General features: G+C 43.2%; 1 protein-coding gene across 2 annotated transcripts in view; it reads left to right on the top strand.

Annotated features, from left to right (window-relative positions):
• gldc (glycine dehydrogenase (decarboxylating)) overlaps positions 1 to 25,486 on the top strand; it is a 133,514-nt gene that overhangs the window by 13,266 nt on the left and 94,762 nt on the right. The window contains exon 3 of one of the 2 annotated variants that reach the window (XM_067983638.1): positions 17,723 to 17,858. The exons of the other annotated variant lie outside the window; for it this stretch is intronic. Within the exon in view, the coding sequence (XP_067839739.1) occupies positions 17,723 to 17,858 (136 nt within the window). The remainder of the gene's footprint in view (positions 1 to 17,722; positions 17,859 to 25,486) is intronic. 2 annotated transcript variants of the gene reach the window in all.

Here is a 25,486-nt window from a genome sequence, read left to right as displayed (position 1 = left end):
CAGGAAATCCTGTCCCCACTTAAAAGCCAGCGGGCCAATACGTAAAGGGGCAATGTACTTCATTGAAATAGTTGTGGTACTTAATATTTTTGTGTATTACAAAAGTAAAATGAATTTGATCTCACCTGTTCAAGTTTCCCATCGCTTCCGATTCACGTCAGGTGAAAGCAGGCGAGAAGGGCCATATCCATGAGGAGAGTGTCTTTATTGCACTGTTTGGGGCCAGGAGGAGCAGGAGTGCTTCTTCCAGGCCTAACGAGCTCACCTGGCGCGACATGACCCTGCCTTTGGCTGACCACCCTGCCCCGCCTCCCCCCACCTTGATTTGTTCCAGGACCCACAATCAGTCTCTCCCTCCCGCTGCACTTTCTGATAAGCAGCTCCTTTCCCTTCCGACAGACAGACACCCTGTCAATCTGGCTGCCTGGTGCGTGGGAAACCCGCAAGTGCAAATACTTACCTTCAGTTGAGTTGTGATCACAGTTTGCGACGCACTCATTGGGCTTGCGGGTTCACCACTCGATATCTACTGACCCGCTGGGTTCCTGGCTCCCAGCTAAAATGGTCTAAAGAGGAATGATGCAGTATATAAATGCTAATCCTTCTAGTTTCCTTTCAATATATCTTTTCTGCTCTTAGAGTTGACCCCTCACTAAGGTATGTTTTCATAAGTGCTGGTCACCTCCTGGTGCCTCAGGCCGGCCATTACTGATGTGAGCCTCGAGTGTAGGGTTGCAATTCGACTGCTGGGAACATCATGGTTGAAGACATGTTCCTCGGTGTCTTCATGCTGGTGCTTCCAGCAGAAATTTCTGCATAGCAGTCTATAGTGGAGACACTTGCTGACTTCCCCCTCCCTCCCACATTTGAGGTAAATTGTAGTGCCTGCTGTAAGATCAGCAAACAAATACAACCTCATCCTGACATCTACAAGTGCATCTCCAATAAGGGATGCTTATAATTCTCTCTGGAATGGGACTGTCTCTTTGTAAAACCTCTCGCTCTCTCCTTTCTCTTCTTTCTACTCCTTTTTCTGCCCCCCCTAACCCAGTGCTGTATGAGGCACCTTGCTACTGCAATCAGCTATGCACAGGCTTGATGTTATGATGGTTGAAGTCTGTGTATCTGCAGTTTTAATCAGTAGTGGCCATGTGTTCTAAGATAGGTGGTAATAGTAGAAAGCTGTTTGAAAACAGTGTTATAAATGGCATGTTGGTTAATCACTTAAAAATAATTTACATTTTATAAAATACCTTTTATGCCCTCTGGATGAGTTTCATAGCCAGTTAATTATTAGACACACTTTTCTAGGCAAATATAGCAGCCAGTTTGCCTACACGTTGTATTTGTAGTGTTGGTTGAAGGATGGATCAATGCCAGGACAGAGGGAGAACTCATTATCCTGTGTGGGGCAGATTTGGGAATATGGCAGTTGGTTGATCACCACCATCTTCCTCCGTTGCTCAGCTCAGTGGGACCTGCTTTCACCTGGTTTCACTCAGCTATCCAAGCATAGCTGAAAACTGATTTTCTTTCCATCCTTGCAGCCCTCCACGGAACTCTGCTCCTCAAACTCTCTGGTCTCTTGTGTATCTCCCTCCTCCTTTTCACTCCACCTTTGGCGGCCTTGCCTTCAGCCGTCAATGCTCCGTGCTCCAACAACACTCAAGAAGCTCGACACCATCCAAGATAAAGCAGCCCACTTGATTGGCACGCCATCCACCACCCTAAACATTCACTCCCTTCACCGCCGGCGCACTGTGGCTGCAGTGTGCACCGTCCACAGGATGCACTGCAGCAACTCGCCAAGGCTTCTTCGACAGCACCTCCCAAACCCGCGACCTCTACCACCTAGAAGGACAAGAGCAGCAGGTACATGGGAACAACACCACCTGCACGTTCCCCTCCAAGTCACACACCATCCCGACTTGGAAATATATCGCCGTTCCTTCATCGTCGCTGGGTCAAAATCCTGGAACTCCCTTCCTAACAGCACTGTGGGAGAACTGTCACCACACGGACTGCAGCGGTTCAAGAAGGCGGCTCACCACCACCTTCTCAAGGGCAATTAGGGATGGGCAATAAATGCTGGCCTCGCCAGCGACGCCCACATCCCGTGAACGAATAAAAAAAAAGATTGTGTTGCCAAATCCCTTTGCCCTCTCTCTCTCTCCTTTTTATTCCCTCCTTTTAAAACCCACCCCTTTGACCAAGCTTTTGGGTCACCCTTCCTAATCTTTCCTCCTTTAGCTTGTGTCTGCTTTTCCTCATGCCTCTGAAACACCATAGGATGTTTTTCTACATTAAAGGTGATACGGGTTGAGTACGTTATCACTGGTTAAACAGTTGTGACATTTTTATTCCAAATTTTTCAGTTCAGTTTTATTCCATTGCAAATTAAAATTTTCACAACATTTATATAGTTAATGTAAATGACTGGATGGGTCACAAATGAATCTGCTTAGGTGGACCTGATATCGAAAAAAGGCAAAGCTCAAAACAATTCATGAACACCAGCAGAATCCAAAGATTAAACCTTAAATGTTGCTGCTGATCATTATAACCATCCATAAAATGATCATTTGAAAATGAAAGTGTGGCAAATGTGGAGCTGTGTCGTTGTGTGCAATTTATTTTAGCAGAAAGTTCCTGGGGAAATTGAAACAATGTTCTCTACTTCGCGATTCCCTATTTTTTTTATTCGTTCACGGGATGTGGGCGTCGCTGGCAAGGCCGGCATTTATTGCCCATCCCTAATTGCCCTCGAGAAGGTGGTGGTGAGCCGCCTTCTTGAACCGCTGCAGTCCGTGTGGTGACGGTTCTCCCACAGTGCTGTTAGGAAGGGAGTTCCAGGATTTTGACCCAGCGACAATGAAGGAACGGCGATATATTTCCAAGTCTAAATTAAATTTAATTTAGACAATTAGACAAAATTTAATTCTAAATTAAATTTTGTCCAATTGTTAATCTATATTGTGTGTAAATATTAAGTTTCAAACTGATCTGAAATCTTGGGGTGGCCCCTGAACACTTACCCTAAAAGCAATCAAGAATTGGAGACTTCAGTTTTCATCTGAAGTCTCCAATTCTTGATTGCTTTTGAAATCCCCTTTTTGTTTAAACAAACGTGAGAGCTTGCTTTAACAAAGTGAAACTGAAATGCTCCTTTGTTCTTATCATGAGGATTATGTGAACTGGCCCTTTCCAGTTTCCATAAGTAACTTTTGGAAAAATCCCCATGGTGGGTTGGGAGGTGGGGGGGGGGGAAATGAAGATCTGAATTCAAATGGGGTGTGAAGGAGAGGAAAACCTGTGTTGGTCCATCTTAGCTGCTTTCTGTGACGGTCACCAATGCAGTTCTTGTTCCACATTTAGTATATTCTGAGGTGAATTTTATACACTTGGTCATCTTTTCAGACTCTACAGGATATGCCCAGGCCTCCAATAGAGAGGTGCATTCTTGTTTGCCTTTTTTTAAAAAAAAACAACTCTACATTGATGTCGAGATGCAGCTTGACGACATCTCCCACGGTGTAAAAGTGACTTATTTCAGGAGTAGCTGGTACTTTTCCATGCTGGACACTCGTGCAGCTGTCATATGTTTCAAATTTTTCTTCTTTCCCGACCCATTGTGCTCTCCTTCCACCTCCCCAACAATTTTTTTATACAAGCTAAATTATGTTCTATGTAATTCTGAACATTAATCTAGACATTGGGTTATCTGTATTGGATAGACATTCTTCCATCAATGCATGTTAATCCACAATGTAGATAGCCACGCATTATGACTCCATTTTTCCCGGGGTGGAAGGGAGGAGTGATTTTTTTATTTGTTCATGGGATGTGGGCGTCGCTGGCAAGGCCAGCATTTATTGCCCAGCATTTATTGTCATTGATGAAGCAGCTGAAGATGGTTGTGCCTAGGACACTGCCCTGAGGAACTCCTGCAGCAATGCCCTGGGGCTGAGATGATTGGCCTCCAACAACCACTACCATCTTCCTTTGTGCTAGGTATGACTCCAGCCACTGGAGGGTTTTCCCGCTGATTCCCATTGACGTCAATTTTTGCTAGGGCTCCTTGATGCCACACTTGGTCAAATGCTGCCTTGATGTCAAGGGCAGTCACTCTCGCCTCACCTCTGGAATTCAGCTCTTTTGTCCATGTTTGGACCAAGGCTGTAATGAGGTCTGGAGCTGAGTGGTCCTGGCGGAACCCAAACTGAGCATCAGTGAGCAGGTTATTGGTGAGTAAGTGCTGCTTGATAGCACTGTCGACGACACTTTCCACCTTGCTGATGATTGAGAGTAGACTAATTGGCCAGATTGGATTTGTCCTGCTTTTTGTGGACAGGACATACCTGGGCAATTTTCCACATTGTCGGGTAGATGCCAGTGTTGTAGCTGTACTGGAACAGCTTGGCTTGAGGCGCGGCTAGTTCTGGAGCACAAGTCTTCAGCACTACAGCCGGGATGTTGTCGGGGCCCATAGCCTTTGCTGTATCCAGTGCACTCAGCCGTTTCTTGATCTCACGTGGAGTGAATCGAATTGGCTGAAGACCTTCGGTATGTAACAAGCTAGATGGGGCCTGGAACCTCTGGATCGATGCATGGAATCAACCCATGCTTGACTTGTCATGCCACCAGTGGGATTCTGGACTTCATGAAATCTGAGAAAACGCCAAGGTCCCAGGGACATGATTTTTACCTGGAGCCAGGAACTCAGCGGGTGGGTAGATTTTTGGGCGAGGAAATCCAGAAGTAAAGTGAGTGCGTCGGAATCTGCAATCGCAACTCCATTCAAGGCAATTTTTTCTGCTTCTAGATTTCCCGCGCGACAGCCAGCCAGTTTGATGGGCTGGCTGTCGGGAGGGAAAGGAGCCAGGAATTGGAGAGAGGGAGAGATTGTGAGCCATGGAGGACATCGTCGAGGGGGGGTGGGCCTGGGAAAATATCGCGGGCAGGGAGGTGATCGGGTCAGACATTGGATGAAGATTTGTGGGGGGTGGGGCCTCGGCCATCGCGGTTGGGTTGTTGGTTGATCATGGGGTCCGATTTGCGGTAGGTAAGCTTATTGGGCCTGGAGGGAACACTCATGCTCATCCTGGCCCACAAGCCATGCATTAAAGGCACTTACCTCACGGATCAGCCCAACTTGCCTCCTTTCACCTGACTAGATTCAGTAGCCATGGGAAACCCACGCAGGTAAGGTTAAATTAGTCTCAGACTTAGAATCCTCAAAATTACGTACCTCAGCTATTTCAGTGAGGTACGTTGCCCCTTTAACAATCCACCCAACGGCGTTAAACGGGAACGGGACTTCCGGGTTTCGGATGATCCAGATGTGCCTGGGTTAAACGCGGAAGTGGGCGTGTTGGAGCCGGGCTGCGCTTCAAAAGCTATTATTTTAACCTCCTATCCGCCCCCAACCCTTTGGGGTTAAAATTATCCCTGTGGTGTCAGCAGCTCTTTATTTTCAGGGTTGATGCAAATATTGAAGAAGACCCATGCCAGTGCCATGAGGTTCTCCAAGTGCAGTTCTTAAGCAACCAGCTATGTGAAATGTTATTTTTCTTTTAAAAGGTGGATTCCCCAAGACCTCTGCTAGGAAACCTGCTTTTAGTAGATGTTCTGGGCCACTGGTTTTATTAAGTCTCTTCAGTTTTACATTTGGCATACAACCAGTTTTATCAAACCTGTACTTGGGAAACCAGTGGCACTAGTACACAACCGGTTTTATTAAGTCTCTTCAGTTTTACATTTGGCTTACAACCAGTTGTATCAGACCTGTGTTTGGGAAACCAGTGGCTGTAGTACATAACAACTGCATACTTTTAGTTGTCATTTGTTTTAGCGGCAAAAATTTCTCTTGACCCCTTGGTGCTGACCATGAACTTGGTTATGTTTTAATTTCTCCAGTCTGGTTTCTACCCTTGCTATAGCACTGAAACAGCCCTAACCATATCAAATGGCCTTCTCTTTGGCTCACAGTGATGTGTTATCCCTCCTTGGCCTGTCAGTAGCCTGTGACTCAGTTGCCAGCATCACCCTGCTCCATTGTCTTTCCTTTGATATCTAGCCTGGTTGGACTACCCTTACTTGGCTCCACTCTTACCTATCCAGAGCATCTCTACCAATAGCTTCTCTTCCCATCTCCACACCTATCCTCAGGAAGCCACCATTCTTGGCATCCTTCATCCTCATCTACAAGCTGTCTCTTGGTGACAACGCTCACAGACATAGGGTCAGCTTCCACTAGTGTGCTGGCCCAGCTCTATGTCTCCACTACCTCTGTTGTCAGACTGTTTGTCCAGCATCCAGTCTTGGAGGAGCTGCAATTTCCTCCAGCTAAACATTGTGATGACCGAAATAATCATCATCAGCCTCCACTACAAACTCCATACCTTTGCTACTAATTCCATCCCCCTCCCTGGTCATTGTCAGGCTGATCCAAATTGGTTGCAATCTCTGCACCTTACTTTTGACAGTGAGCTTAGCTTCAGATCCCATATTCTGTCCATTGCAAAGACCACCTACTTCCATGTACATAACATTGCTTTGCCTCTGCCCCCACCTTGGTCTATCTGTTTAAACCCTCATCCCCACCTTGTCACCTTCAAACTCGATACTCCAATACTCTCCTGGAGCCTCCCATCCTCCATAAACATCATCCAAAACTCTGCTACCTACATCCTATCCAATACCAAGTCTTGATCAACTTTTGTCCCAGTTTTTGCTGACCTACGCTGACTCATGGTCCACCAATGCCTCAAATCTAAAATTCTCATCCTTGTGTTTAAATCCTTTCATGGCCTTATCCCTCGCTATCTCTGTAACCTCCTCCACCCCCTGTCCTCTGACAACGACCTCTTGTGCTTCCTTCCCGTCTTTGCCCCACTATCGGCAGTCATACTATCTCCTTCTTGGTTCAGTGTCTTTTTTTTATTATTATTCCGCCTCTATGAAATGCCAAAGCCTCCCCTTCTGTATCCCATGTTGCCATCCTTTCCCAGCTTCCGTGTCCCAGCAGATTGGATTTTGAAATCTCTCCGTGCCCTCTATATCCATCCTGCCTTGGTGATCTCCTCCTGCCTCGTGTCCTTGCATCGATTTTATTTTTCATTCTTCCCGCCCATCCTTTTTACTACATCTGTAGGTCTCAGAAGGAACTACTCAAGCAGCAATCCTTGCAAACTGCAAGTAAATTTAAATTTTATTCTTACAAATTCCTTGACAGACTCTTCTCAATAAATGCGCTCTTCATTTTGAGCAGATGAATTCACCATCAGGTATATGAACAAGCAAATAGAAAAACAGAACTTTCCTCCACCATAGCGCTCTCATTAAACCTTATGCAATGCAAAATGTTTGAGGGCCTAGTATGGCCTTCAGGACAAATTGGAGTTCACATGAATGTATATCTATATATCCCAAACATTTGAGATTACTTTGTGTTAAGTGTTTCTGGCGCGAGTGTAAACGAAGGGGAGAATTTCGGGGTAATATTGCTAAAATGTTAGTTTCCCGTAATCTAAAGTACCTGTTGCAGAAAGACGATCAATCTGTGTAAAACTTGCAAACTTTAGAATGGAGCAGTAATATTGCCTTTTGGTTGCAAGTGCTTTTTGTAAGATCGCTGAACCTTGGCCTTTGTTCAATCAGGCCACAAGCTCTGTCTAATTGCATTGTGCAACACTGATTTAGGAACAAAAACAAGATTGTTCGCCTATGCTGAATAAGCAGCTGCTTAGCCATGTTTGTCTGCATCAGTTTTTCAAAGCGTTCTGTAGTGGATTTAGATTTTTCTAAATGTCTACTGTATATGCACTTATGGCCCTTTTTCTTAATTACTAGCAGATGAAATAATTTAAAATTCATTATCCACCTACTGTCCTGCACATTAAAGTAACTGCAGCCATTCTGTTGAGGAGTACAGGATGGCCTGCCAAACAAAACAGAAGCTTGAAAGTACTCCCTATTGGGAGAGTAAAATGGTTCAAAATACTGTTGGGTGTTGCTGCTGAAGTGAGAACTGCTGAAGGCAATATTTGCTAAAGCTATTTTTTTGATTATTATTCATTCATGGGATGTGGCTGACGCTGGCATGGCTGGCATTTATTGCCCATCCCTAATTGCCCTTGAGAAGGTGGTGATGAACTGCTGCAGTCCGTGTGGTGAAGGTTCTCCCACAGTGCTGTTAGGAAGGGAGTTCCAGGATTTTGACCCAGCGATGATGAAGGAACGACGATATATTTCCAAGTCGGGATGGTGTGTGACTTGGAGGGGAACGTGCAGGTGGTGTTGTTCCCATGCACCTACTGCTCTTTTCCTTCTAGGGGGTAGAGGTCGTGGGTTTGGGTGGTGCTGTTGAAGAAGCCTTGGCGAGTTGCTGCAGTTGCATAATTGCACATTATTTTGAAGTAGAATGCACTCAAATATAAAACTTGAAAAATCCAAATATGAACTGGGAATGCTTGTGGCCATCCTGTACGCAAGACAGCAATTGTATTATTAGTATATACAACAACTTGCATTTATATAGCACCTTCAATGTAGTAAAATGTCCCAAGGAGTGTTACTTGACACTGAGCCACATGAGATATTAGGATAGGTGACCAAAAGCTTGGTCAAAGAGATGGGTTTTAAGGAGTGTCTTAAAGAAGGAGAGAGAGGTAGAAAGGCAGAGAGGTTTAGGGAGGCAGTTCCAGAGCTTAAGGCCTAGACAGTTGAAGGCACGGTCGCCAATGGTGGGGCGACATAAATCATGGATGCACAAGAGGCCAGAATTGGAGGAATGCAGAGTTCTTTGCCATAAAATGTTAGTCTGCGTCCCTTGAAGTTAGGGGAGCAGAGATGGGGGCCGTACCAGGGAGAATGACCAGGGTGGGAGAAAGTAAGGGTTTTACTGGGGGCAAGGACATCAAAGGTGGAGGTGTTTGAGCAGATCGATAGCTGCAGAAATATTGTGGTGAATGGAGAGCCAAAGGCTAGACAGTTGGGAATTTGAATGTGCTGTTGTAAGTGACTTGGTATTTTTTTCCAGGGGTGAATGCAGAAGGAAGTGGGGTTGGAAGGGGGCTGTGTGTGGAGAGGGATACAAGGAAGTGATCGGGGATGGCCTTATCTCTGTTCTCTTGTAATAAGAAAACATAGTACAAAGCACAGTGAGACTTTCATGTTCTCTGACAGCCTTATATTAAGGGCTCACAAGAAGCACTTTGTAAATTACCCTGAAATATTCAAATTCTTGGAGTGCTTTTGAATTGTGTGTCAAATTAATGTTTGAGGATAATATACGGGTGGTTTGCACTGTGACTTGACTCTGGTTTTTTTCAGTTTATGCTGTCAAATGGAAAAAGCTTACTCTGAGCTTAATAGCTCCATAATTGTTCCTTTGAGGACTGAATTTTGTATGTTTTAATCTCGAAAGCATATTGCTTTATTTCACACTTGGATGTCCTACCTCCAGACCTCTGTCCATATTTTGTAATGAAATGTATGAGACAGAATAACATGGGATGACATGAGTTGTTTTTTTTGCTATCCTTCCTCTGATTACATCATGCATATTGGGATATCACAACAGGGAAAGGTGAGTGACAACCAGTTTGGTAGATAGTTAAGTTAAATGTAACCATTCCATTCACTTGACCTAAATAAATATTTGCTAGAGACTGTTGAGCTTATGGCAGAATTATACTGAGACTCAGTGTAAATGCTTTGGAATTTGCCTCTGTGTAGGGTGTATAATTGGGTCACAGGAGTAGGCCATTTACCACATTCGGTGAGACCATGGCTGATCTGTGACCTAATGCCATACCCGCCTTAGCCCCATATCTCTTAATACCTTTGATTAACAAAAATCTATCAATCGCTGATTTAAGATGAACAATTGAGCTAGCATCAGCTGTCATTTGCAGAAGGGCGTTCCAAACTTCTACCACCCTTTGTGTGTAGAAGTGTTTCCTAACATCACACCTGAAAGTCCTGGCTCTAATTTTTAGGCTATGTCCCCTAGTCTGAGACTCCCCAACCAGTGGAAATAGTTTCGCTCTATCTATCCTATCAGTTCCCCCTTAATATCTTGAAAACTTCGATCAAAACACCCCTTAATCTTCTGAATTCCAGGGAACACAACCCTAGTCATGTACATGGATCATTAAAATGTCATGGCCAGCATTCCATTAGCCTTTTTGATTATTTTTGGTATCTTTCCATGACATTTTAATGATCTATGTACATGGACCCCCTAAGTCTCTTTGGACCGCCAGTGTTTTGAGCTTTTCACTATTTTTCAGTGGGTGGGGTAGGGAGGGGTATGGCGATTGAAATGGGTTGCAGCCCTGAGTCTGCATTGACCAACACTTGAGGTGGCCCTTGTTTTTGGATGCTTAACCCCCCTGGAGATGTATTGTATTTTGGTGCAGAGCCATAGCTTTTCATTTAATTGAAAATTTGACCGTTTTCTGTTTCCTGCCTTTCCATCTAGAATGGTAAACTTTGGATTCAATGTTATATTCACTGCTGCCATCCATGTTCTAACTGAAAGCTCTATCCATGTGCATTGGGGCCTTTAGTAGGAATTTTGTGTGAAATGCTCAGTTTAGGAATGTGGTAATGCTGCACTTTCCTGTAAGCAGCATTGTGTGTGGATGGCTCAAGTGAACTGCAATTAGCTCAGCTATGATCCTGATCTTGGAACCTTTTTTATAGGAGGGAAATGAGCTATCCAGTAATTCACAGGTGTTAATCAGAAAAACTTGGACATGGATCACAGACTCTCAAAAAAAGGCTTGTTTTGTAGTTTTTGAGTGGGATTGGGGTGGTGGTGGCAGAATGATAGTTGGCTTCAGGTCTGGCCTTCAAGGCGGGTTTCTGGAGCATCTGTGCCGCATGTCATGTTAACGCAGGCCATGGTAAACAAGAGGCTGCGAAGTAATGAGTGTTCTTTGACAAATAGCATGGACCCTTTGGAGTGCAACTTGATGGCTGCAATGGAAACTTCAGTAACCCAAATTGGTAAAGCATCTTGGAATTGTATAATGGAGAAATATTAAGGTATTGGGATTAGACTAGGTAGCTCAAAGAATCATGTGCAGGAAAACACAGATCAGACTAGATCAGGGGTGTCAAACTCATTTTATATGGTGGACCTGATCCAACATCTTGGCACTTGGTGTGGGCCACACTCGGCACACGTTACTTGGACACACTGGGGTAGGAATTGGTATGTGTTTTGCCTGTTTTTGGGCGTCAAACGTGCACAATGTATTCCAATTTCTAGGCGCGAGGTCCTGCACTTAATCTGCGCAAGCGACATACCCACAGCCATATTGGTCCTTGCTGTTTTTAGGCGTCCCTGGTGGCCACCTGAAATCAGTGTTTGATCGATTTTACAGATGCAAAGAAGGGTCCTTCACCTGTTTCAGGGCCCTTTTGCGAAATGCATGGAGAAACTAGGTGGCGCATCCGCTATGCAAGCTCAGACTAGTTTTACCAGTTCTACTGCGGCCTTAAAAGGAGTTCTGGAGGCTGCTGAAGAATTGGTAGGGAAAGAGCACCTCTCCCAGCTCCACAGCATTACTGTGGGCTTCTGCTGGCCCTCTTGCATTTTCCACCACCCACCTCCCAAGACTTACCAGCAATGCAGCAGGCCCAACTTTGATCCCCGACATCGGGCGAGCTGCCTTTATTATTAAAATGAGGCCTGAGTCCCAATTTAAGATGGGCCTCGAGCCCCGGCTTCTGGCACACTGCAGCTTTTCAAAAATCTCACTCCGAAAATGGTTTTGATGTCACTGCTATTTCATGGGAAATCACGTAGCATGTCTTAGCAGCATCACTTACATGGCGAGCATTAACAAACATTGATTGCTGTTTTTTATAAACAACCGCACTAATTTAGAAAATTTATCTTTACATAACTTTCCTGTGCTGGTTGTAATTGTGTCTCCAGTGAATCGGTAGCATTCAGCTGAGGCAAAATAACTACTTTATTTTTAAAATTAAATAATTGAATTGTTAGATTTATCATAGCCATCAGTAAAGTAAATTGTGGAAATAAAAGCATATCTGTGGATTTAGGCATGGACACATCTGCTTCCAAGATTTATGGATCCCAGCCACTAGGACAGTTTCCCCCTCCAACCCCATCTTTCAGCTCTCTGTCCCTCTCTATTCTGATTCAAGGAGTTACCTTATTGGGCTACTAGGCCGGTGTTACTTTAGCTCAGCCTGTTCAGGATGGTCTTACTTTATCATCTCACCTTTTCCTTTTCTTACTCCTTCAAATCAAACAAAAAAGGGGAAGTGCTTGGGAGTGTAGTGTTTTTTTTATTCATTCGTGGGATGTGGGCGTCGCTGGCAAGGCCAGCATTTATTGCCCATCCCTAATTGCCCTCGAGGGTGGTGGTGAGCCGCCTTCTTGAACCTCTGCAGTCCGTGTGGTGACGGTTCTCCCACTCTACTGCTACTCTGACGTACAGTGCAATACCATGCTACTTTACTGCACTGTGGGATTCAGATTTTTATCACCTACTCCAAAAACAATTTACATCTGGGCCTAACCAGACAATAACCCAGAACAAAGGCTAATTTGACTTTCTACGGCTATACAGGAATGATGTACACAAGAGATAAAAAACCAAATCCATTCACCACATAATTTTTGAAAGATATTCAATCCATCTCGCTATCGTTCCAAACATTTAAAAACAAAAGGATATAGAGGGGAGTGAGTTCTCTTCCAAAAAAAAAATGATTACAAATATGTTTTCTGTGTCAGCCTTGGCTCAATGGTAGCACTCTCCGCTGAGTCAGAAGGTTGTGTGTTCCAGTCCCACTCCAGAGACTTCAGCACATAATCCAGGCTGACATTTCAGTGCAGTACTGAGGGAGTGTTGCACTGAGGAGTTCTCCCTGGAGTCCTGGCCAATATTTATCCCCCTGCAACACTACTAAGAAAACAGATTATCACATTGCTGTTTGTGGGACCTTGCTGTGAGCAAATTGGCTGCATGTTTTCTACCAAAAAACAGCGACTACACTTCAAAAAGTACTTCATTATGAAAGGCACTATATAAAAGCAAGTCTGTCTTCTTTCTTTTAGAAAAATAATACCTGCCGGTCTCCCCCTCAAATCCCATTGTTTAGCTGTTCCCCTTCCTGCTGATCGAAGCTCTGGCTCAGATTCCAGTTGCAAACTCTGAGATACAGAGCCAGGAGACCAGAGGGTCAGGTCTGGGGTTGTTTGTTGCCCTGAGGGAGGAGCTGAGGGAGCGGGATTGCAGTTTGAGACTGTCGTGCACTGCCGCTCCCCTCTTCGAGCCCAACGTGAACAGCAGCAGTTGGAGCTTCCAATGTAAAATCAGAACATGCAATTCCTCGCGTGCTATGAGAATCCTCAGTCTCCTTGTTCCCCATTCGCCCACCAGTGGAAACAATCTTTCGCCATTTACCCACAGTAAAACTCCCCAGGTTTCACTCTCCCCTTCACTGGCTGATCTTCTCTCTGTGCCGCTCCCACTCACCATGTTGCTGGCTGGTCCCAGCTCTGCAGAAAATGCTGGGTCCCACACCCACACAACCCCACCTCATTTCCCAGTCTCTCTTTCTCCCCTCGCACAGACCCCAAGCCCCGTCACCCCCTCCATCTCTCCCTCCTTCCTCCCCCAGTCCCAATCTCCTGCTCAACCCCGCACCTCCTTGTTCAGTGTGTGTGTCTCTCTTCCCCTCCAGAAGCTGGTCTGGTTACTACTGAGTGGGGGGTGGGGGGCACTACGCCACTCAATTTAAAAGGGGCAGTTCTCCCGAGCACTGCTTCAAGCTCGGCATCCATAAGCAAAGCACACCATGGACCTTATGTTTGACATCCCTGGACCAGATGGTCCCAAACTGTGTTGCAATAGCACAGAAACAGGCCATGTCGACCATCGGGTCTTCTGTTTTTTCCTCCGTGATTCTTTGAGTTACCTAGTCTAATCCCAATCTCCTGCGAGTTCCCGTATCTCTAATTCTCTTTCAATCAACTATAATTTTTCAGAGTCAACTGTGGTATAAAATTCCACATCCCAACCATCCTATAAATAATTTGTTCTTGTTTTCCCCCTGAATTCTTTGTGATCATAAATTTGTTTTGTAATTAACTCGCTGACAAACCGATCAAGCCATATTCGTTTCCTTTATAATGACCTTTCATAATCTAGATCACCATCAGGCCACTCTTCCTCGGCTCTAGTGGTGGGGGGAGAAACCCCTCAACTTCTCAAGACCCCCTCGTAATTGCGACCTATCATCCCTGATGCATCCTAGTGTATCTTTTATCCTCCTGAGAATGGGGTGTCCAAAACGGCACACCAGTACTCCACTTGCACCTGCTTGCACAAGATCAATATTGCCTCTGCGCATTTGTAGTCTATCCCCACATACACAAAACCAAGGATTCCATTTTTCTACTTTGTGATTTATACATTTGCTTTGCTACCTCTAATGGCCTGTATGTATCTGCACACCAAGGTCCTTCTGCTCCCCTACTCCATTTAAAACTTAATTTAAAGTATATTTGTTTTCCCTATTCTTCCATGATGTATTGCTTCACAGTTCTTTACAATAAATTGCATCAACCACCTCTCTGCCCATCCAGCTAGCCTATCTATTCTCTTGCAGTCTTTTGCAATTCTTGTTACCAAACTTTGAGAGGGAGGGTATGGAAAGTTGATATCAGTAAATTTCAAGTGTTCTGTCAAGTTCAAGTCCAGATCATGTGTGTTTTATAGTAAATAAAAGCAGCCCCAATACAGACCCTTGTGAACCACCAGTCATTGCATTTTTCCAGTCTAGGAAAATTTCTTTCACTTGTACCCTTTGCCTTCTGCTTTCTATCCTGTGGCCACATTCCCCTTAATTCCATGTATCATTATTTTTGCCATCAGTTTCTTATATGCTACCTTATCAAAAATGTTGACTTCAAAATGATTTGAGTGCAGCTGAGTCTATGTTTAAAGAGCTGTACAAAGTTGGACAACATTGGAAAGGTGTTGCTGTCTGCTGTGATGGAAGATTTAGGATCTCTACGGAGGTGGGCTGCCCCTGGATAAATCATTGGCAGCAATGTGCAGCTGCTGACCATCCATTGATTTCAGAAGCAAGACATTGGAATTCAGGCCAACAGCTGTTCCTCATGTTAGCGCCCTGGCCATGTGTCTTTTGACCAACTTAAAGGCAGAAAGTCCTCCACAGCAGTTGTTCAAGATGTCTCTTTGCCTTGTGCTACACAACTGGGACATGCTCTTGATCCCTCCTGCGTTCCTTCAGAACAAAGTGCACGTTTCTTGTTCAAGTATTGCTACAAGTAGGGAGTACAGAAGGCATTTCCACAAGGTGAGAAGTACACTGGTTTCACAGGCCAAGATAACAAAGTATAGACGGGCCTATTTATCATTCATTCAGTCAACACATTTTATATGAATTTCAGCCTTTGCTTAATGTGTTTCTGACCAGGCACAATGGCAACAACACTTTGAAGTACTTGGAATGAATGCAGGTATAACAATGGGAGAAACTGAACCTGTTCTGTCAGATAATTTATTAGTTCCTTCAGGATCATACAATCATGTGTTTCATATGGGTGTAAGTTGGTGGGATAGGTTGTTTTGTGCCAGACTAGCACTTGAAGTTTCTTGCCTAGGCAGAGTTACTTAATTAAAATCCGACTCTGCCAATGCTTCCTTTTATGGTATACACGGTTGAAATTAATCATTCATTATACAGTTGCAGTCTGATGTTGAATTGGAGACTTTTCTGAATGGCGAAGTTATGTATCGAACACCAAATTCATTCATTCTACACACGCTAGCTGGGTCATGCTACAAAGCCCCCATTCAACCTCCCCCCCCCCCCCCCCACCAAAAAAAAAATCAATCTATCAGGGTATTTGTTACTGGAGGACTCAGTTAGACTGTATGCCTGAGCATGCAATCTCGAGTGCCTGGCTGTTCTGGCACCTGTGTGTTGTGTAGTGGGTCATAAACCATGGTTAGACCACAGCACAAATTGTGCAACAGCTAGATTTGCAGTTGGTCACTATTTGAATAGTGCAGTCAGAGTTAACTTGTGCATTGAAGAACCTTTTCACATTAAAGGTTTATATTCCGGTACAGTCGATGTACACCATTAGATTAGTTCCATCCTAGTGCTGCTTCAATTGGACCTGTATTTGTTCTGCTAACCATACACTTGTTGAATTTGGTTACTGGACTGGGAGGGAGAGCCCATGCTAGTTCTTGGGTTCCCTTAAGTTCTTTCACACTGTATAAACTTCAAGTATTATACTGACACTGACTTCTGTTTTGCAAGTCTCAATGAAAAACCTAACATGGGGACTGCTCCATCTTTAGAAGAGTTATGTTGAATTTATGCCAATACGCCTGACAACAAAATGGTGATTCAGTATGATAAAGGTTCTGACTTTATAGGATTTTCTAATCTTAGACCAGTGGGCTCTTCTTACTTCATAATAACCTTTTGTGTATGTGCACTCCTGCTTGAAGAAGTCTGAGAACCTCCAACAGCACCTCTTGTGGAGGAGAGAGGAGCTTTTGTACTAATTTTCTATAACTGCTTGCATTTGTAAAGCACGTCTTAACATCAAGAAACATCCCAAGGAGTCTCTCGGGTGTGAGGGAAATTGGCACCAATCCAAGAAAGCAAACATTAGGAGGGCTGACCAAAAGTTGAGACTTACTGATTTTAATGGCAGAGAGTGGAGCAGAATAGTTTAGGAGGAAAATCTAAAAGTAAATTGGCGGGGGCCAAAAGCTCTGCCTGTCATGGCGGGGCGAGGAGCCGGGGGGGGGGGGGAGGGATATATTGCAGAAAGAGCCAGCAAATGAGTTTTTGGAACAGAATATAGAACCAGAAGAGATTGCGGAGCTTGGCCATAGATGGCTTTATTGACGACAAATATGGAATTTAACATTGTGGCTAGAGAGCCAGTGTCATTCGTTACAAGTGGTGGTGGGCAAGCAGGAAAAGGACTGGATATGCGTAGTAGAATATTTGGATAAGTTGGAGTTTAGCGAGAACGTGTGGCCAGCAAGGAGTACTTGGAGTACTAGAGTCACAGATGTGACCCAAGGCATGTACAAGTGTTTCAGCTGCAGCAGTGGAAGTAAGGACTCTACGTGATGGGTGGTATGTAGGGTTTAAAAGCTCCAACTCAGTGTCAAGATAGGCAAGTTCTGCCCGAGTGGCTGGGAAGGGGATGAAAACAGCGGCCAGGGAGCTGTAACTTTGGTCTTCTGAATATTGAGCTAGAAGAAGTTGTGATTCATCCAAGACTTGATTGCCTTAACCAGCTATGGTGGGATAGCTCACAAGCAATCTTAATAGTTGGTAATATTTAAACTTAAACTAGTTTATTTCAAATTTGGAAACGTTGTTCGTTTTATCCAGTGCTGTTATTTTTTTTAAGAGATAAATGTGGCTCGAATTGAAGCCATTATTCAAGGGGGAGGGGAGATGAAGTCTTTTTTTGTTTTGCCAAAATATATTCATAAGCTGAGGTTTATTTAACTGGAATGTGCAAAATACTGAATGCACACTCGACCACAATTTACCACCTTTTTTTGATTTTCTTTCATTACCACATTGTGGTATTTTAATAACTTGTTTGTAACCTTTTTAAGTGAGATTAGTAGATTCGACTTTTGTTTTTTTCCCCCCTTAGGTGAAAATGAAATCCTTGCCAGTCTACACAAGATTGCAAGCAAGAATAAAATCTGGAGGTCTTACATTGGAATGGGCTATTACAACTGCTCAGTACCACAAGCAATTATCCGCAACTTGCTAGAAAATTCAGGATGGTAATGCAAGCTTTCTCATTTCAAATGTACGCCTCCTAAATGGTCTAAATTCAGGAGCGATTGCTCCCCTAATGGTTGGATGAATAAAGGGCAGTGCCTGGTGGACTGAGCCACACTGACTAGAGGGTCTAAGGTTTGACACCCCCTCGTACCTGCCAAGCTAGCTGATCTTGGCTGGGCAGTAATTGGAATCTGCAATCCTGGGCTAGGGAGGGACAAAAAATGCTGCCGCGGTTCCTGCCCCTGATTTTGTTAACAAGGAGCCTGTTCATGGTTGTATTTTCTCTTGGCTCGCCTCTCCGATATTGAGGACTAGTCAGGACACAAATTAAAGAACTACCATCGGCTCCTTTTATTGCACTACTCCAAAAGGAGACCAGGACTGAAGGAACTTCACCTGTATCAAGTGCAGACAACATCATATGCTCTGAGTTATCTGCCACTGGATCTGGAACAGTGGCAACTCTATACGATGGCATGTGACTGGGATACATCACCAAATGGTGCACGAGCAGATCAATTATCTAGTGGAACATCTGCTGGGAGTCCCAAATGGATCTAGGTTTTGGGGGAAACTGCTCAGGATTCTCAGTCCTGATCTCTCTTTGGAGTAGGGTGTAATGGGATGCCTAATATGATTTCTGTTGTGCAACATAAATGGAATTAGAAAAGGACATCCACCGTCTTGCTGAGTTGAGTGAAGTGCAGCAATTCCTCTAAGCTCCAGCTCAACTGAGATTGTGGTTTATTGCCAGGATTTTGATAAAGCAAATGGTGCACTGCTTAGGTGGACATTGCACATTACCACCTGGCAGTGCATGAGTCCTCTTCAGAAATGGAGGCATTCATCCTGCTGCCAAATTGCCCTCTAGAATTACTTAGTACAGTAATTTAATTGCTGATTATACACTTTCTTTCATGTGACAAAGGCAATCTGCTACAATTACTGTGATAATGCCATGCTAGTACCATTGAAGTTTTTTTTTAAAAAGTCCATTTAATCACTATTTCCTGATTTATCAATCCATCTCAAACTCATGAATTTTTACGGCATTCAGTCTGAAGAAACACCTCAAATAACCTATTTGGTTCATCAATATCAGCTCCACTCTGACTATGCCAACAATATAACCATATTTGTCTTGACACTTGCAACATTGTAAACTTGCAACATCATTGCCCACACTCATTAATTCAATATGAAGATTTGCAATGCATATTTGTTTTAAAAAGGCTGCTCTGCAGAGTTATAATCTCCCTTGAGTGGCAGCTGGTTATGTAGCAAGTGCTGTTGATATGCTTTGACTGCAGTGCACTATCTCATGCCCTGCTTGACAGTTGATCGCTCTATTCTTCTGTCATCTCTCCACTTTGCGCTGACTCCCCTTTGCACTGCCTTAACTTGGTTCCACTCCTTCTGTCCCGGTAAATCCAGCATTTCTCTTGAGACGGCTTTTCCTCCCACTATGACACAATCACATTGAATGCATGTCATTTGAATTGCCTGGCACAATGTGCATAACACAGCATTTCACATTAAATAATATTTTCCATTTTTGACTCCTTATTTATCTAAAACTGCTTGCAACCCATTTTGTGTACAATTTTGTAACCTGATAACTTGATACTATTGCACTCCTCTCTGTCCTGGGGAACACCTTTCATCGCAATACCCCAATGTAATGTGGCCTTTTTTTATATAAGGAGTGTGTAGTATGATGAGTGATGAGCTGTTATGAATGCTGTATCTGGGAGAATTTTTCTTTTGCTTTAGTGTAATTTTGTTATGGTGGAATATGGGGAGGAAAATCAAAATTGTGGATGGGTTTTTGTAATTAGTGAATAATGAAAGTAGAAAATAACCAGTTAGGAAAGAGAAATTTATTGAAGACTTGCAGGAAGTTCAGAAAGGCTATAGTTTGATTGTTGAATAACTGTATCTTTATTTTCAGCCCTGTGCTTCCAATCATAGTATGATGCAAATAATATTGACTTAAGGTGGGTGGTAAGCATATATAACTTAGGCCACTAAGTAACATTTGGTATGTTACATCAGCCATACCCCCTCCCTCCCTATTTGCAGATAAATTAAATCCTGTGACTCCCAATGGATCCATCACTGGCATGCCTTTAATTATAAACTAATCTTGATGCTTATAATTTGAAAACTTAATCGTTCCATATTTAGACACTGAATTTAATTATCTTCCTTGGCCACTCTGCCTGTATGGACAATATTGTTCTTGTCTGACTAATTGATAACACTGGATACCAGGAACAATGATTGGTTTCAATATTGAAAGACTTCTGAATGGCCTGGCTGACACAGTCCAGTTGTAACGTCTATTCGGGTAAGAATTTTGGTGTAGATGGGGCCTAACTCGGCTGAAAAGAATTACGAGGGAGGAGCATGTTCAATTTCCAAGATTACTGTTTCATGCACAAGTAAAAATCTTGTTTCATTTCTTCAGATATTGGGCTAGACTTTCTGCCATCTTCCCCCCCCCCGAGCCAGCCAGCCAGCCATGTTTTTTTATTCTCTGACCTGGGCAGGTGGAGCCAGAAAGCCACCAAGATGGGCGGGGCTACATCTCCAGCTGTTCACTGCTTTCTGTGGCCAGTATCATTGAGAAACTGTGCCTGTCCATATGTGGGTAGGTGCATGCTAACTATATGCAGATGAGGGAAACACTGCCTCCACCATGTTTCCCATCATTTGCACAGATGGAGTCCAGTGTTCAAAAGACTGAAGAGGGGCTTATGCAAATGTGCTAAGAGCATAGCCCTGCACAGGGACCATCAGGTAAGAAGTTTTTTTTCTAACATTTCGTTATTAGCAGGCAGCACAGAGGCCACCTCTTTAGAGCAGCAGGCCCCCAGGTAGTCTGCTTCCTGTATGGTAATGACCCCATGGCTGGTGAAAGAGCTGAGCAGAAAGCCTAGGCCACTCGTCTTCATTTCTTGCAAGTGTTGTGTCTTGCCTTTTTTTTTAAAGCTCTATCCTTTAGTCCTTCATCAGTCAATATTCTTGGTCTCACTTTCTCCTCTGACCTCAAATGCAACTGGCACACTTTCCGTCTTTACAGAATTGCTTCAGAGAAGTTCTGTTCCCTCATTTTTTTTTTGTGTCTGTGTGCGGCACAGGAGCATAGAAGATACTTATTCAATTGAACAGCTTCAAGACTAGCAGTTGAGGTGGACTCTACCCTATTATCATGGATGTTATTACCGGGTAGATCTGGTCCCCTGTTGGCATTTTCTGGGCAGCTTTGATGGGTCGGCCCTGTAGGGGGATTGACTGGGAGACCCTGGTCTCCTTGCCTAGCTAAAGATTGAGGGAGCAAGCTAGTTGATAACTGTTTAATTCTGATTCCTAACTTACACTGCTTATCTCAAAAGGATGAAGATGCAATTAAATTTTTTTAAAACATGATGTCTGCACTAGTGTCGCTTCAATGCAATGAAATGCCACAATTTTTCAGTAAGAAAATACTCCTGTAAAATTTCAAATTGAAATCTACTTGGAAGTTTTCTCTTGCTGTGAGATATTATTTTCACTTGGAAGCCATTACTAGGTGTCTCCTTGGTTCAATGTTGCACTCATTCCTCTGAGTCAGAAGGTTGACAGTTCATGCCTCATTCCAAAGATTTGAGCACATCATGTAGGCTGACACTTCAGGGTAGTTCTAAGGGAGTGCTACACTGCCTCGAGGTGCCATCTTTCGGATGAGACGTTAAACCTGGGCCCTGTCTGTCCTCAAGTGGCTGTTAAAGATCCCATGGCACTATTTGAAGAGCAGGGGAGTTTTTCTGGCCTCTCAACCAACATCACTAAATCAGATTATCTAGTTTTTTTTGGCTCGTTGCAATTGGTGAGACCTTGCTGTGTGCAAATTGACAGCCACATTTCTTTACATTACAACAGTGACTACACTTCAAAGGCACTTTATTGGCTGTGAAGTGCTTTGGGACATCCTGCAAGCTGCTTGCTTGTAGTTGGTGTGTGAGCAAGGTGACCTGAATATCTGAAGAGGGGATAGTTACCAAAAAAACACATGCTTATTTTTCTCTGACTTTTGATTGAATGAAATTTTCTTGTTTTCGCTGTCATGTATTGTGGGAAATGCTAATTATAGGTTGCATATTCTGTCATATAAAATTGATAGTTACGCTGAGCAGATGGACTGGTTTTGCAAGACACAGCTTACTAGAATTCTGACTCTCAGTCTGTACAAGATTGAGAAAGCTTTACTCTTTCTCAGGGTGTGCATTGGTAACAAAGTTGGGAGGTATAGGGCAGGTAATTGAAGATGGTACAAAGGTGACCTAAAGTTTAAAAACATTGGCCCTGAATTTCCGTGGGACTTCTCCTGATCTGCGGCTGTAACTTCAGTCGCAGAGCCAATGCTGACAACCACAGCCCAGTAACTAATAGTGTAAAAGGATCATGGAACTCTCAGTGAATAAGAAACAACTGCACTATCTTTCACAGTAACCTAACTTGTTATGAGTTTAGCATTAGAGCAAATAGATTCACTTATAGTACTTGTCTACACGTGGAATGTTGCTCAATATGTAACAAACGTACAGCAGTGGTCCTTGATGTGGCTAAAGCCTTCAATATGAGGAACTGACCATCTGCAGGAATAGTTGCTAAGCTGCTGAATTGGATTTGCAACTTCCTGAGAGGATGTAAACAGGTTATGCAAAAGGAAGATAGTGTCTTATTGCATTGCAGCCTCCTCCCAGAACTAATTTTTCCTTTTCATTAATTCCTCAATAAATGTGATTTTTAAAAAGTGACATTTGCCTTTCCGTTAACATCACCCATTAGAGTGGCTAACTGACATCCCAAAGTTGAAAATCAGCCACAACGTACACTTGTGTAATGCCTCTAGCAAGCAGAATATCCAGCAAATTGCCATGCAGATGAGGAAAGGGAAAGGTTCATGCCTAAATCAGGGATTGGGAGAAGAGTTAGTAGAAATGACTGAAAGTGAAGAGACGTCTTTTGAAGGTGGGGAGAAATGTAACCAGATAGTTAAGTTTAGGGAGAGATTCCAGATCCAAATTGTTAGATACAATTGGACCATGCATGTGTCAATAATGAAATCAACTGTTCCACTGTATAAAATTACAAAACTTCCAAGGATTGAGCTTCTTGGTATTGGTAATTAATCACATCTGCTCTATACCGGAACAACCAAATGGTGAAGATGATTGGAAAGCTTTGGTGATCCTTTAGAAAGCTCAGGCCTCCTTGTTGCTGTTGACAACTTTGCTGCTGTATAAAGATGTATGAGCTCTGTGACAGAATATTGTAGGCCCTTTTTAGCAGGTTTTCGAGAACTCATTTGTAAACTCTTGAACTCCTTAAAGTCCAAAGCCATACAGCCAGTAGACATCATGAGCAAGTCTACTTCGTGCCAGCGTACATTTCTTGTATCACCAAGGAGATTTGACTGGACATTCACTTCTACACAACATTTTGACTGGACCAGTATCACAAGAGTTACTTGTGTTTAAGCCAGCTCCTAATTTTATGCCAGGAACACAATGGTTGCTGTAGCTACACCTGCACCTTTTTACCGTTTTGTTTCAATCCAAAAAATTGTAGAAGTTGCATCAAGGGCAAAGCTTCACATTCACCTCTTCTGCCTGTGGGACTCTCTAGCACATGTGTTCCAGGGAACTCTAGCCCTCCTATACAGAAATTAAATTGCATAATTCGGTAATAGTTGCTTAATCATTGTTCCTACAGCACCCATTAACCTATGGGTAATCTGTTGTCTCTTGGTATCTCAGTACAATTCCCCCAAACCTTTCAAATATCTCAGGCAATTACCAGGTTCAGATTTATTAGAAATCTGTCCTTGTTACAGTTGGCTTGGGCTGTTATGCTAACTAATCTACAAAAAAAAAATACAACTATTTCCAACAATGCCAAATTAAGGCAAACCACTAATACATGTACTCAGGAGAAGGCATATCTGTATCTGGTTAGAAGAAATTTCCTCAAATTAAGTGATTATTTTTGGGATGACCTGCTTGGTAAGGAAGTGCCTGGACAAGCCCACGTTGACCTCATTGCAGAACAGTCTCCCGTTGTGAACGAGCTCGCGTAGGAAGGTCTATTTTACATAAACTGGCACTTAAGCAGCTGGTCTGTTTACTGCAGATTCTTTCACTCTAAACTTTAACAAAATTACACCCTGAAATCTAATGCAGTAATATTTAGTGTTGGAGGCCTGAGAGTGTTAAAAGAATTCTCTAGGATAAGGGCCTACAGTGGCTCCCCTCTTGAGTATATATTCCTTTTTAATTAAGATTGTGAAACCACTGGTTGATTGTGGGCAGCAAGAAATGTAAACACACCAGCAAATTTGTAGAGTGGACAGTATTTTTCCTACCTGCTGCTGTCCAAATGTACCCAGGACCAGATGATTGAACTTTGTTTACTCATTATTCAGTGTTTTCTTTGCCTTGCTTTTAAAATGCCTGTAAATGCACGAGTGCATGGTTTCGTCATTTGTTTTTTTTAAAGCAAAATCTTGCAGGGGCGGGGATAGGTTGCAAATGACCATAATTCAGTGTATTTCTGTGTAGTGAGCTCCGAAAATAAATAGTTGGGGTAGATGAAGAACTGTACGTGAGCATGAGGGAGAATCTTATTGCAACAATCCTGTAAGGTTACCTAGTAACCGTCTTAAATCACACCAGTGTGATGTGAAAGTAGATAGCAAACTTTAGAAAAGAAGGTATAAAGAAATTTTGCTGTTGGAATAAATTTGCATAAATTGGTTGCTGGGAAGAAAAATGGAACTTGGAGATGTATTTTCCACTGCACTGCCTCTGATTGTTTGTTTAAATTTATATTGCTTCACTTGTAGATCAGTGTAAAAATTCCATCAGCAGATTCAGCCCTGCAGTATGTATGTTGTACTTAATTCTACTGTACCAGCAAAAATTGTTCAGCTGCATTTTTCATCTGGTTTCTGTCCAGTGTGCAGAAAATAACAATACATAAAAAGTAAATATGTTGGACTATTAAAACAATTCGCTTACAATGCAATATGCCCTTGCTGGCCCGCTGTTTATTTGTACTGCTCTGTTGGTCATAAAGCAACTAAGTCACCTCATTTGTTAGTCTCCTCATACAGTGGTCAGTTTTTGAAGAGTGCAAGGTTATCATCACTCAGGGCATTACAAGTCTCCAACTTCTTTACTGCATCTCTGTCACTGTAGAGTGATGTAAAGAATCTTACAACACCAGGTTATAGTCCAACAATTTTATTTGAAAATCACAAGCTTTCGGAGGCTTTCTCCTTCGTCAGGTGAATGTGGGAATCCTTGAACGTTTCGCATTTATATTCAGAGAACAATACCTGGTGATTACAGATAATCTTTCCAACTGCCCGTTGTCAAGGCAATCAAAGTGTTCAGACAGAGAGGTGTTACCTACAGGACCACCGAATATACAAACGGCCAGAACACAAGACAGAGAGAGAGAGGGAGAAACATCCGAAAGGAAGAGAAAGACAGAGAATGACCCGTTGTATTAAAAACAGATAACTTTTATTCACTGGTGGGGTTACGTGTAGCGTGACATGAACCCAAGATCCCAGTTG

This window comes from Heptranchias perlo, chromosome 4 (assembly GCF_035084215.1).
Source record: "Heptranchias perlo isolate sHepPer1 chromosome 4, sHepPer1.hap1, whole genome shotgun sequence".
Classification (NCBI taxonomy): domain Eukaryota; kingdom Metazoa; phylum Chordata; class Chondrichthyes; order Hexanchiformes; family Hexanchidae; genus Heptranchias; species Heptranchias perlo.
Note: the sequence above shows the minus strand (reverse complement) of the source record. Positions and strands in the feature narration are given on the sequence as shown.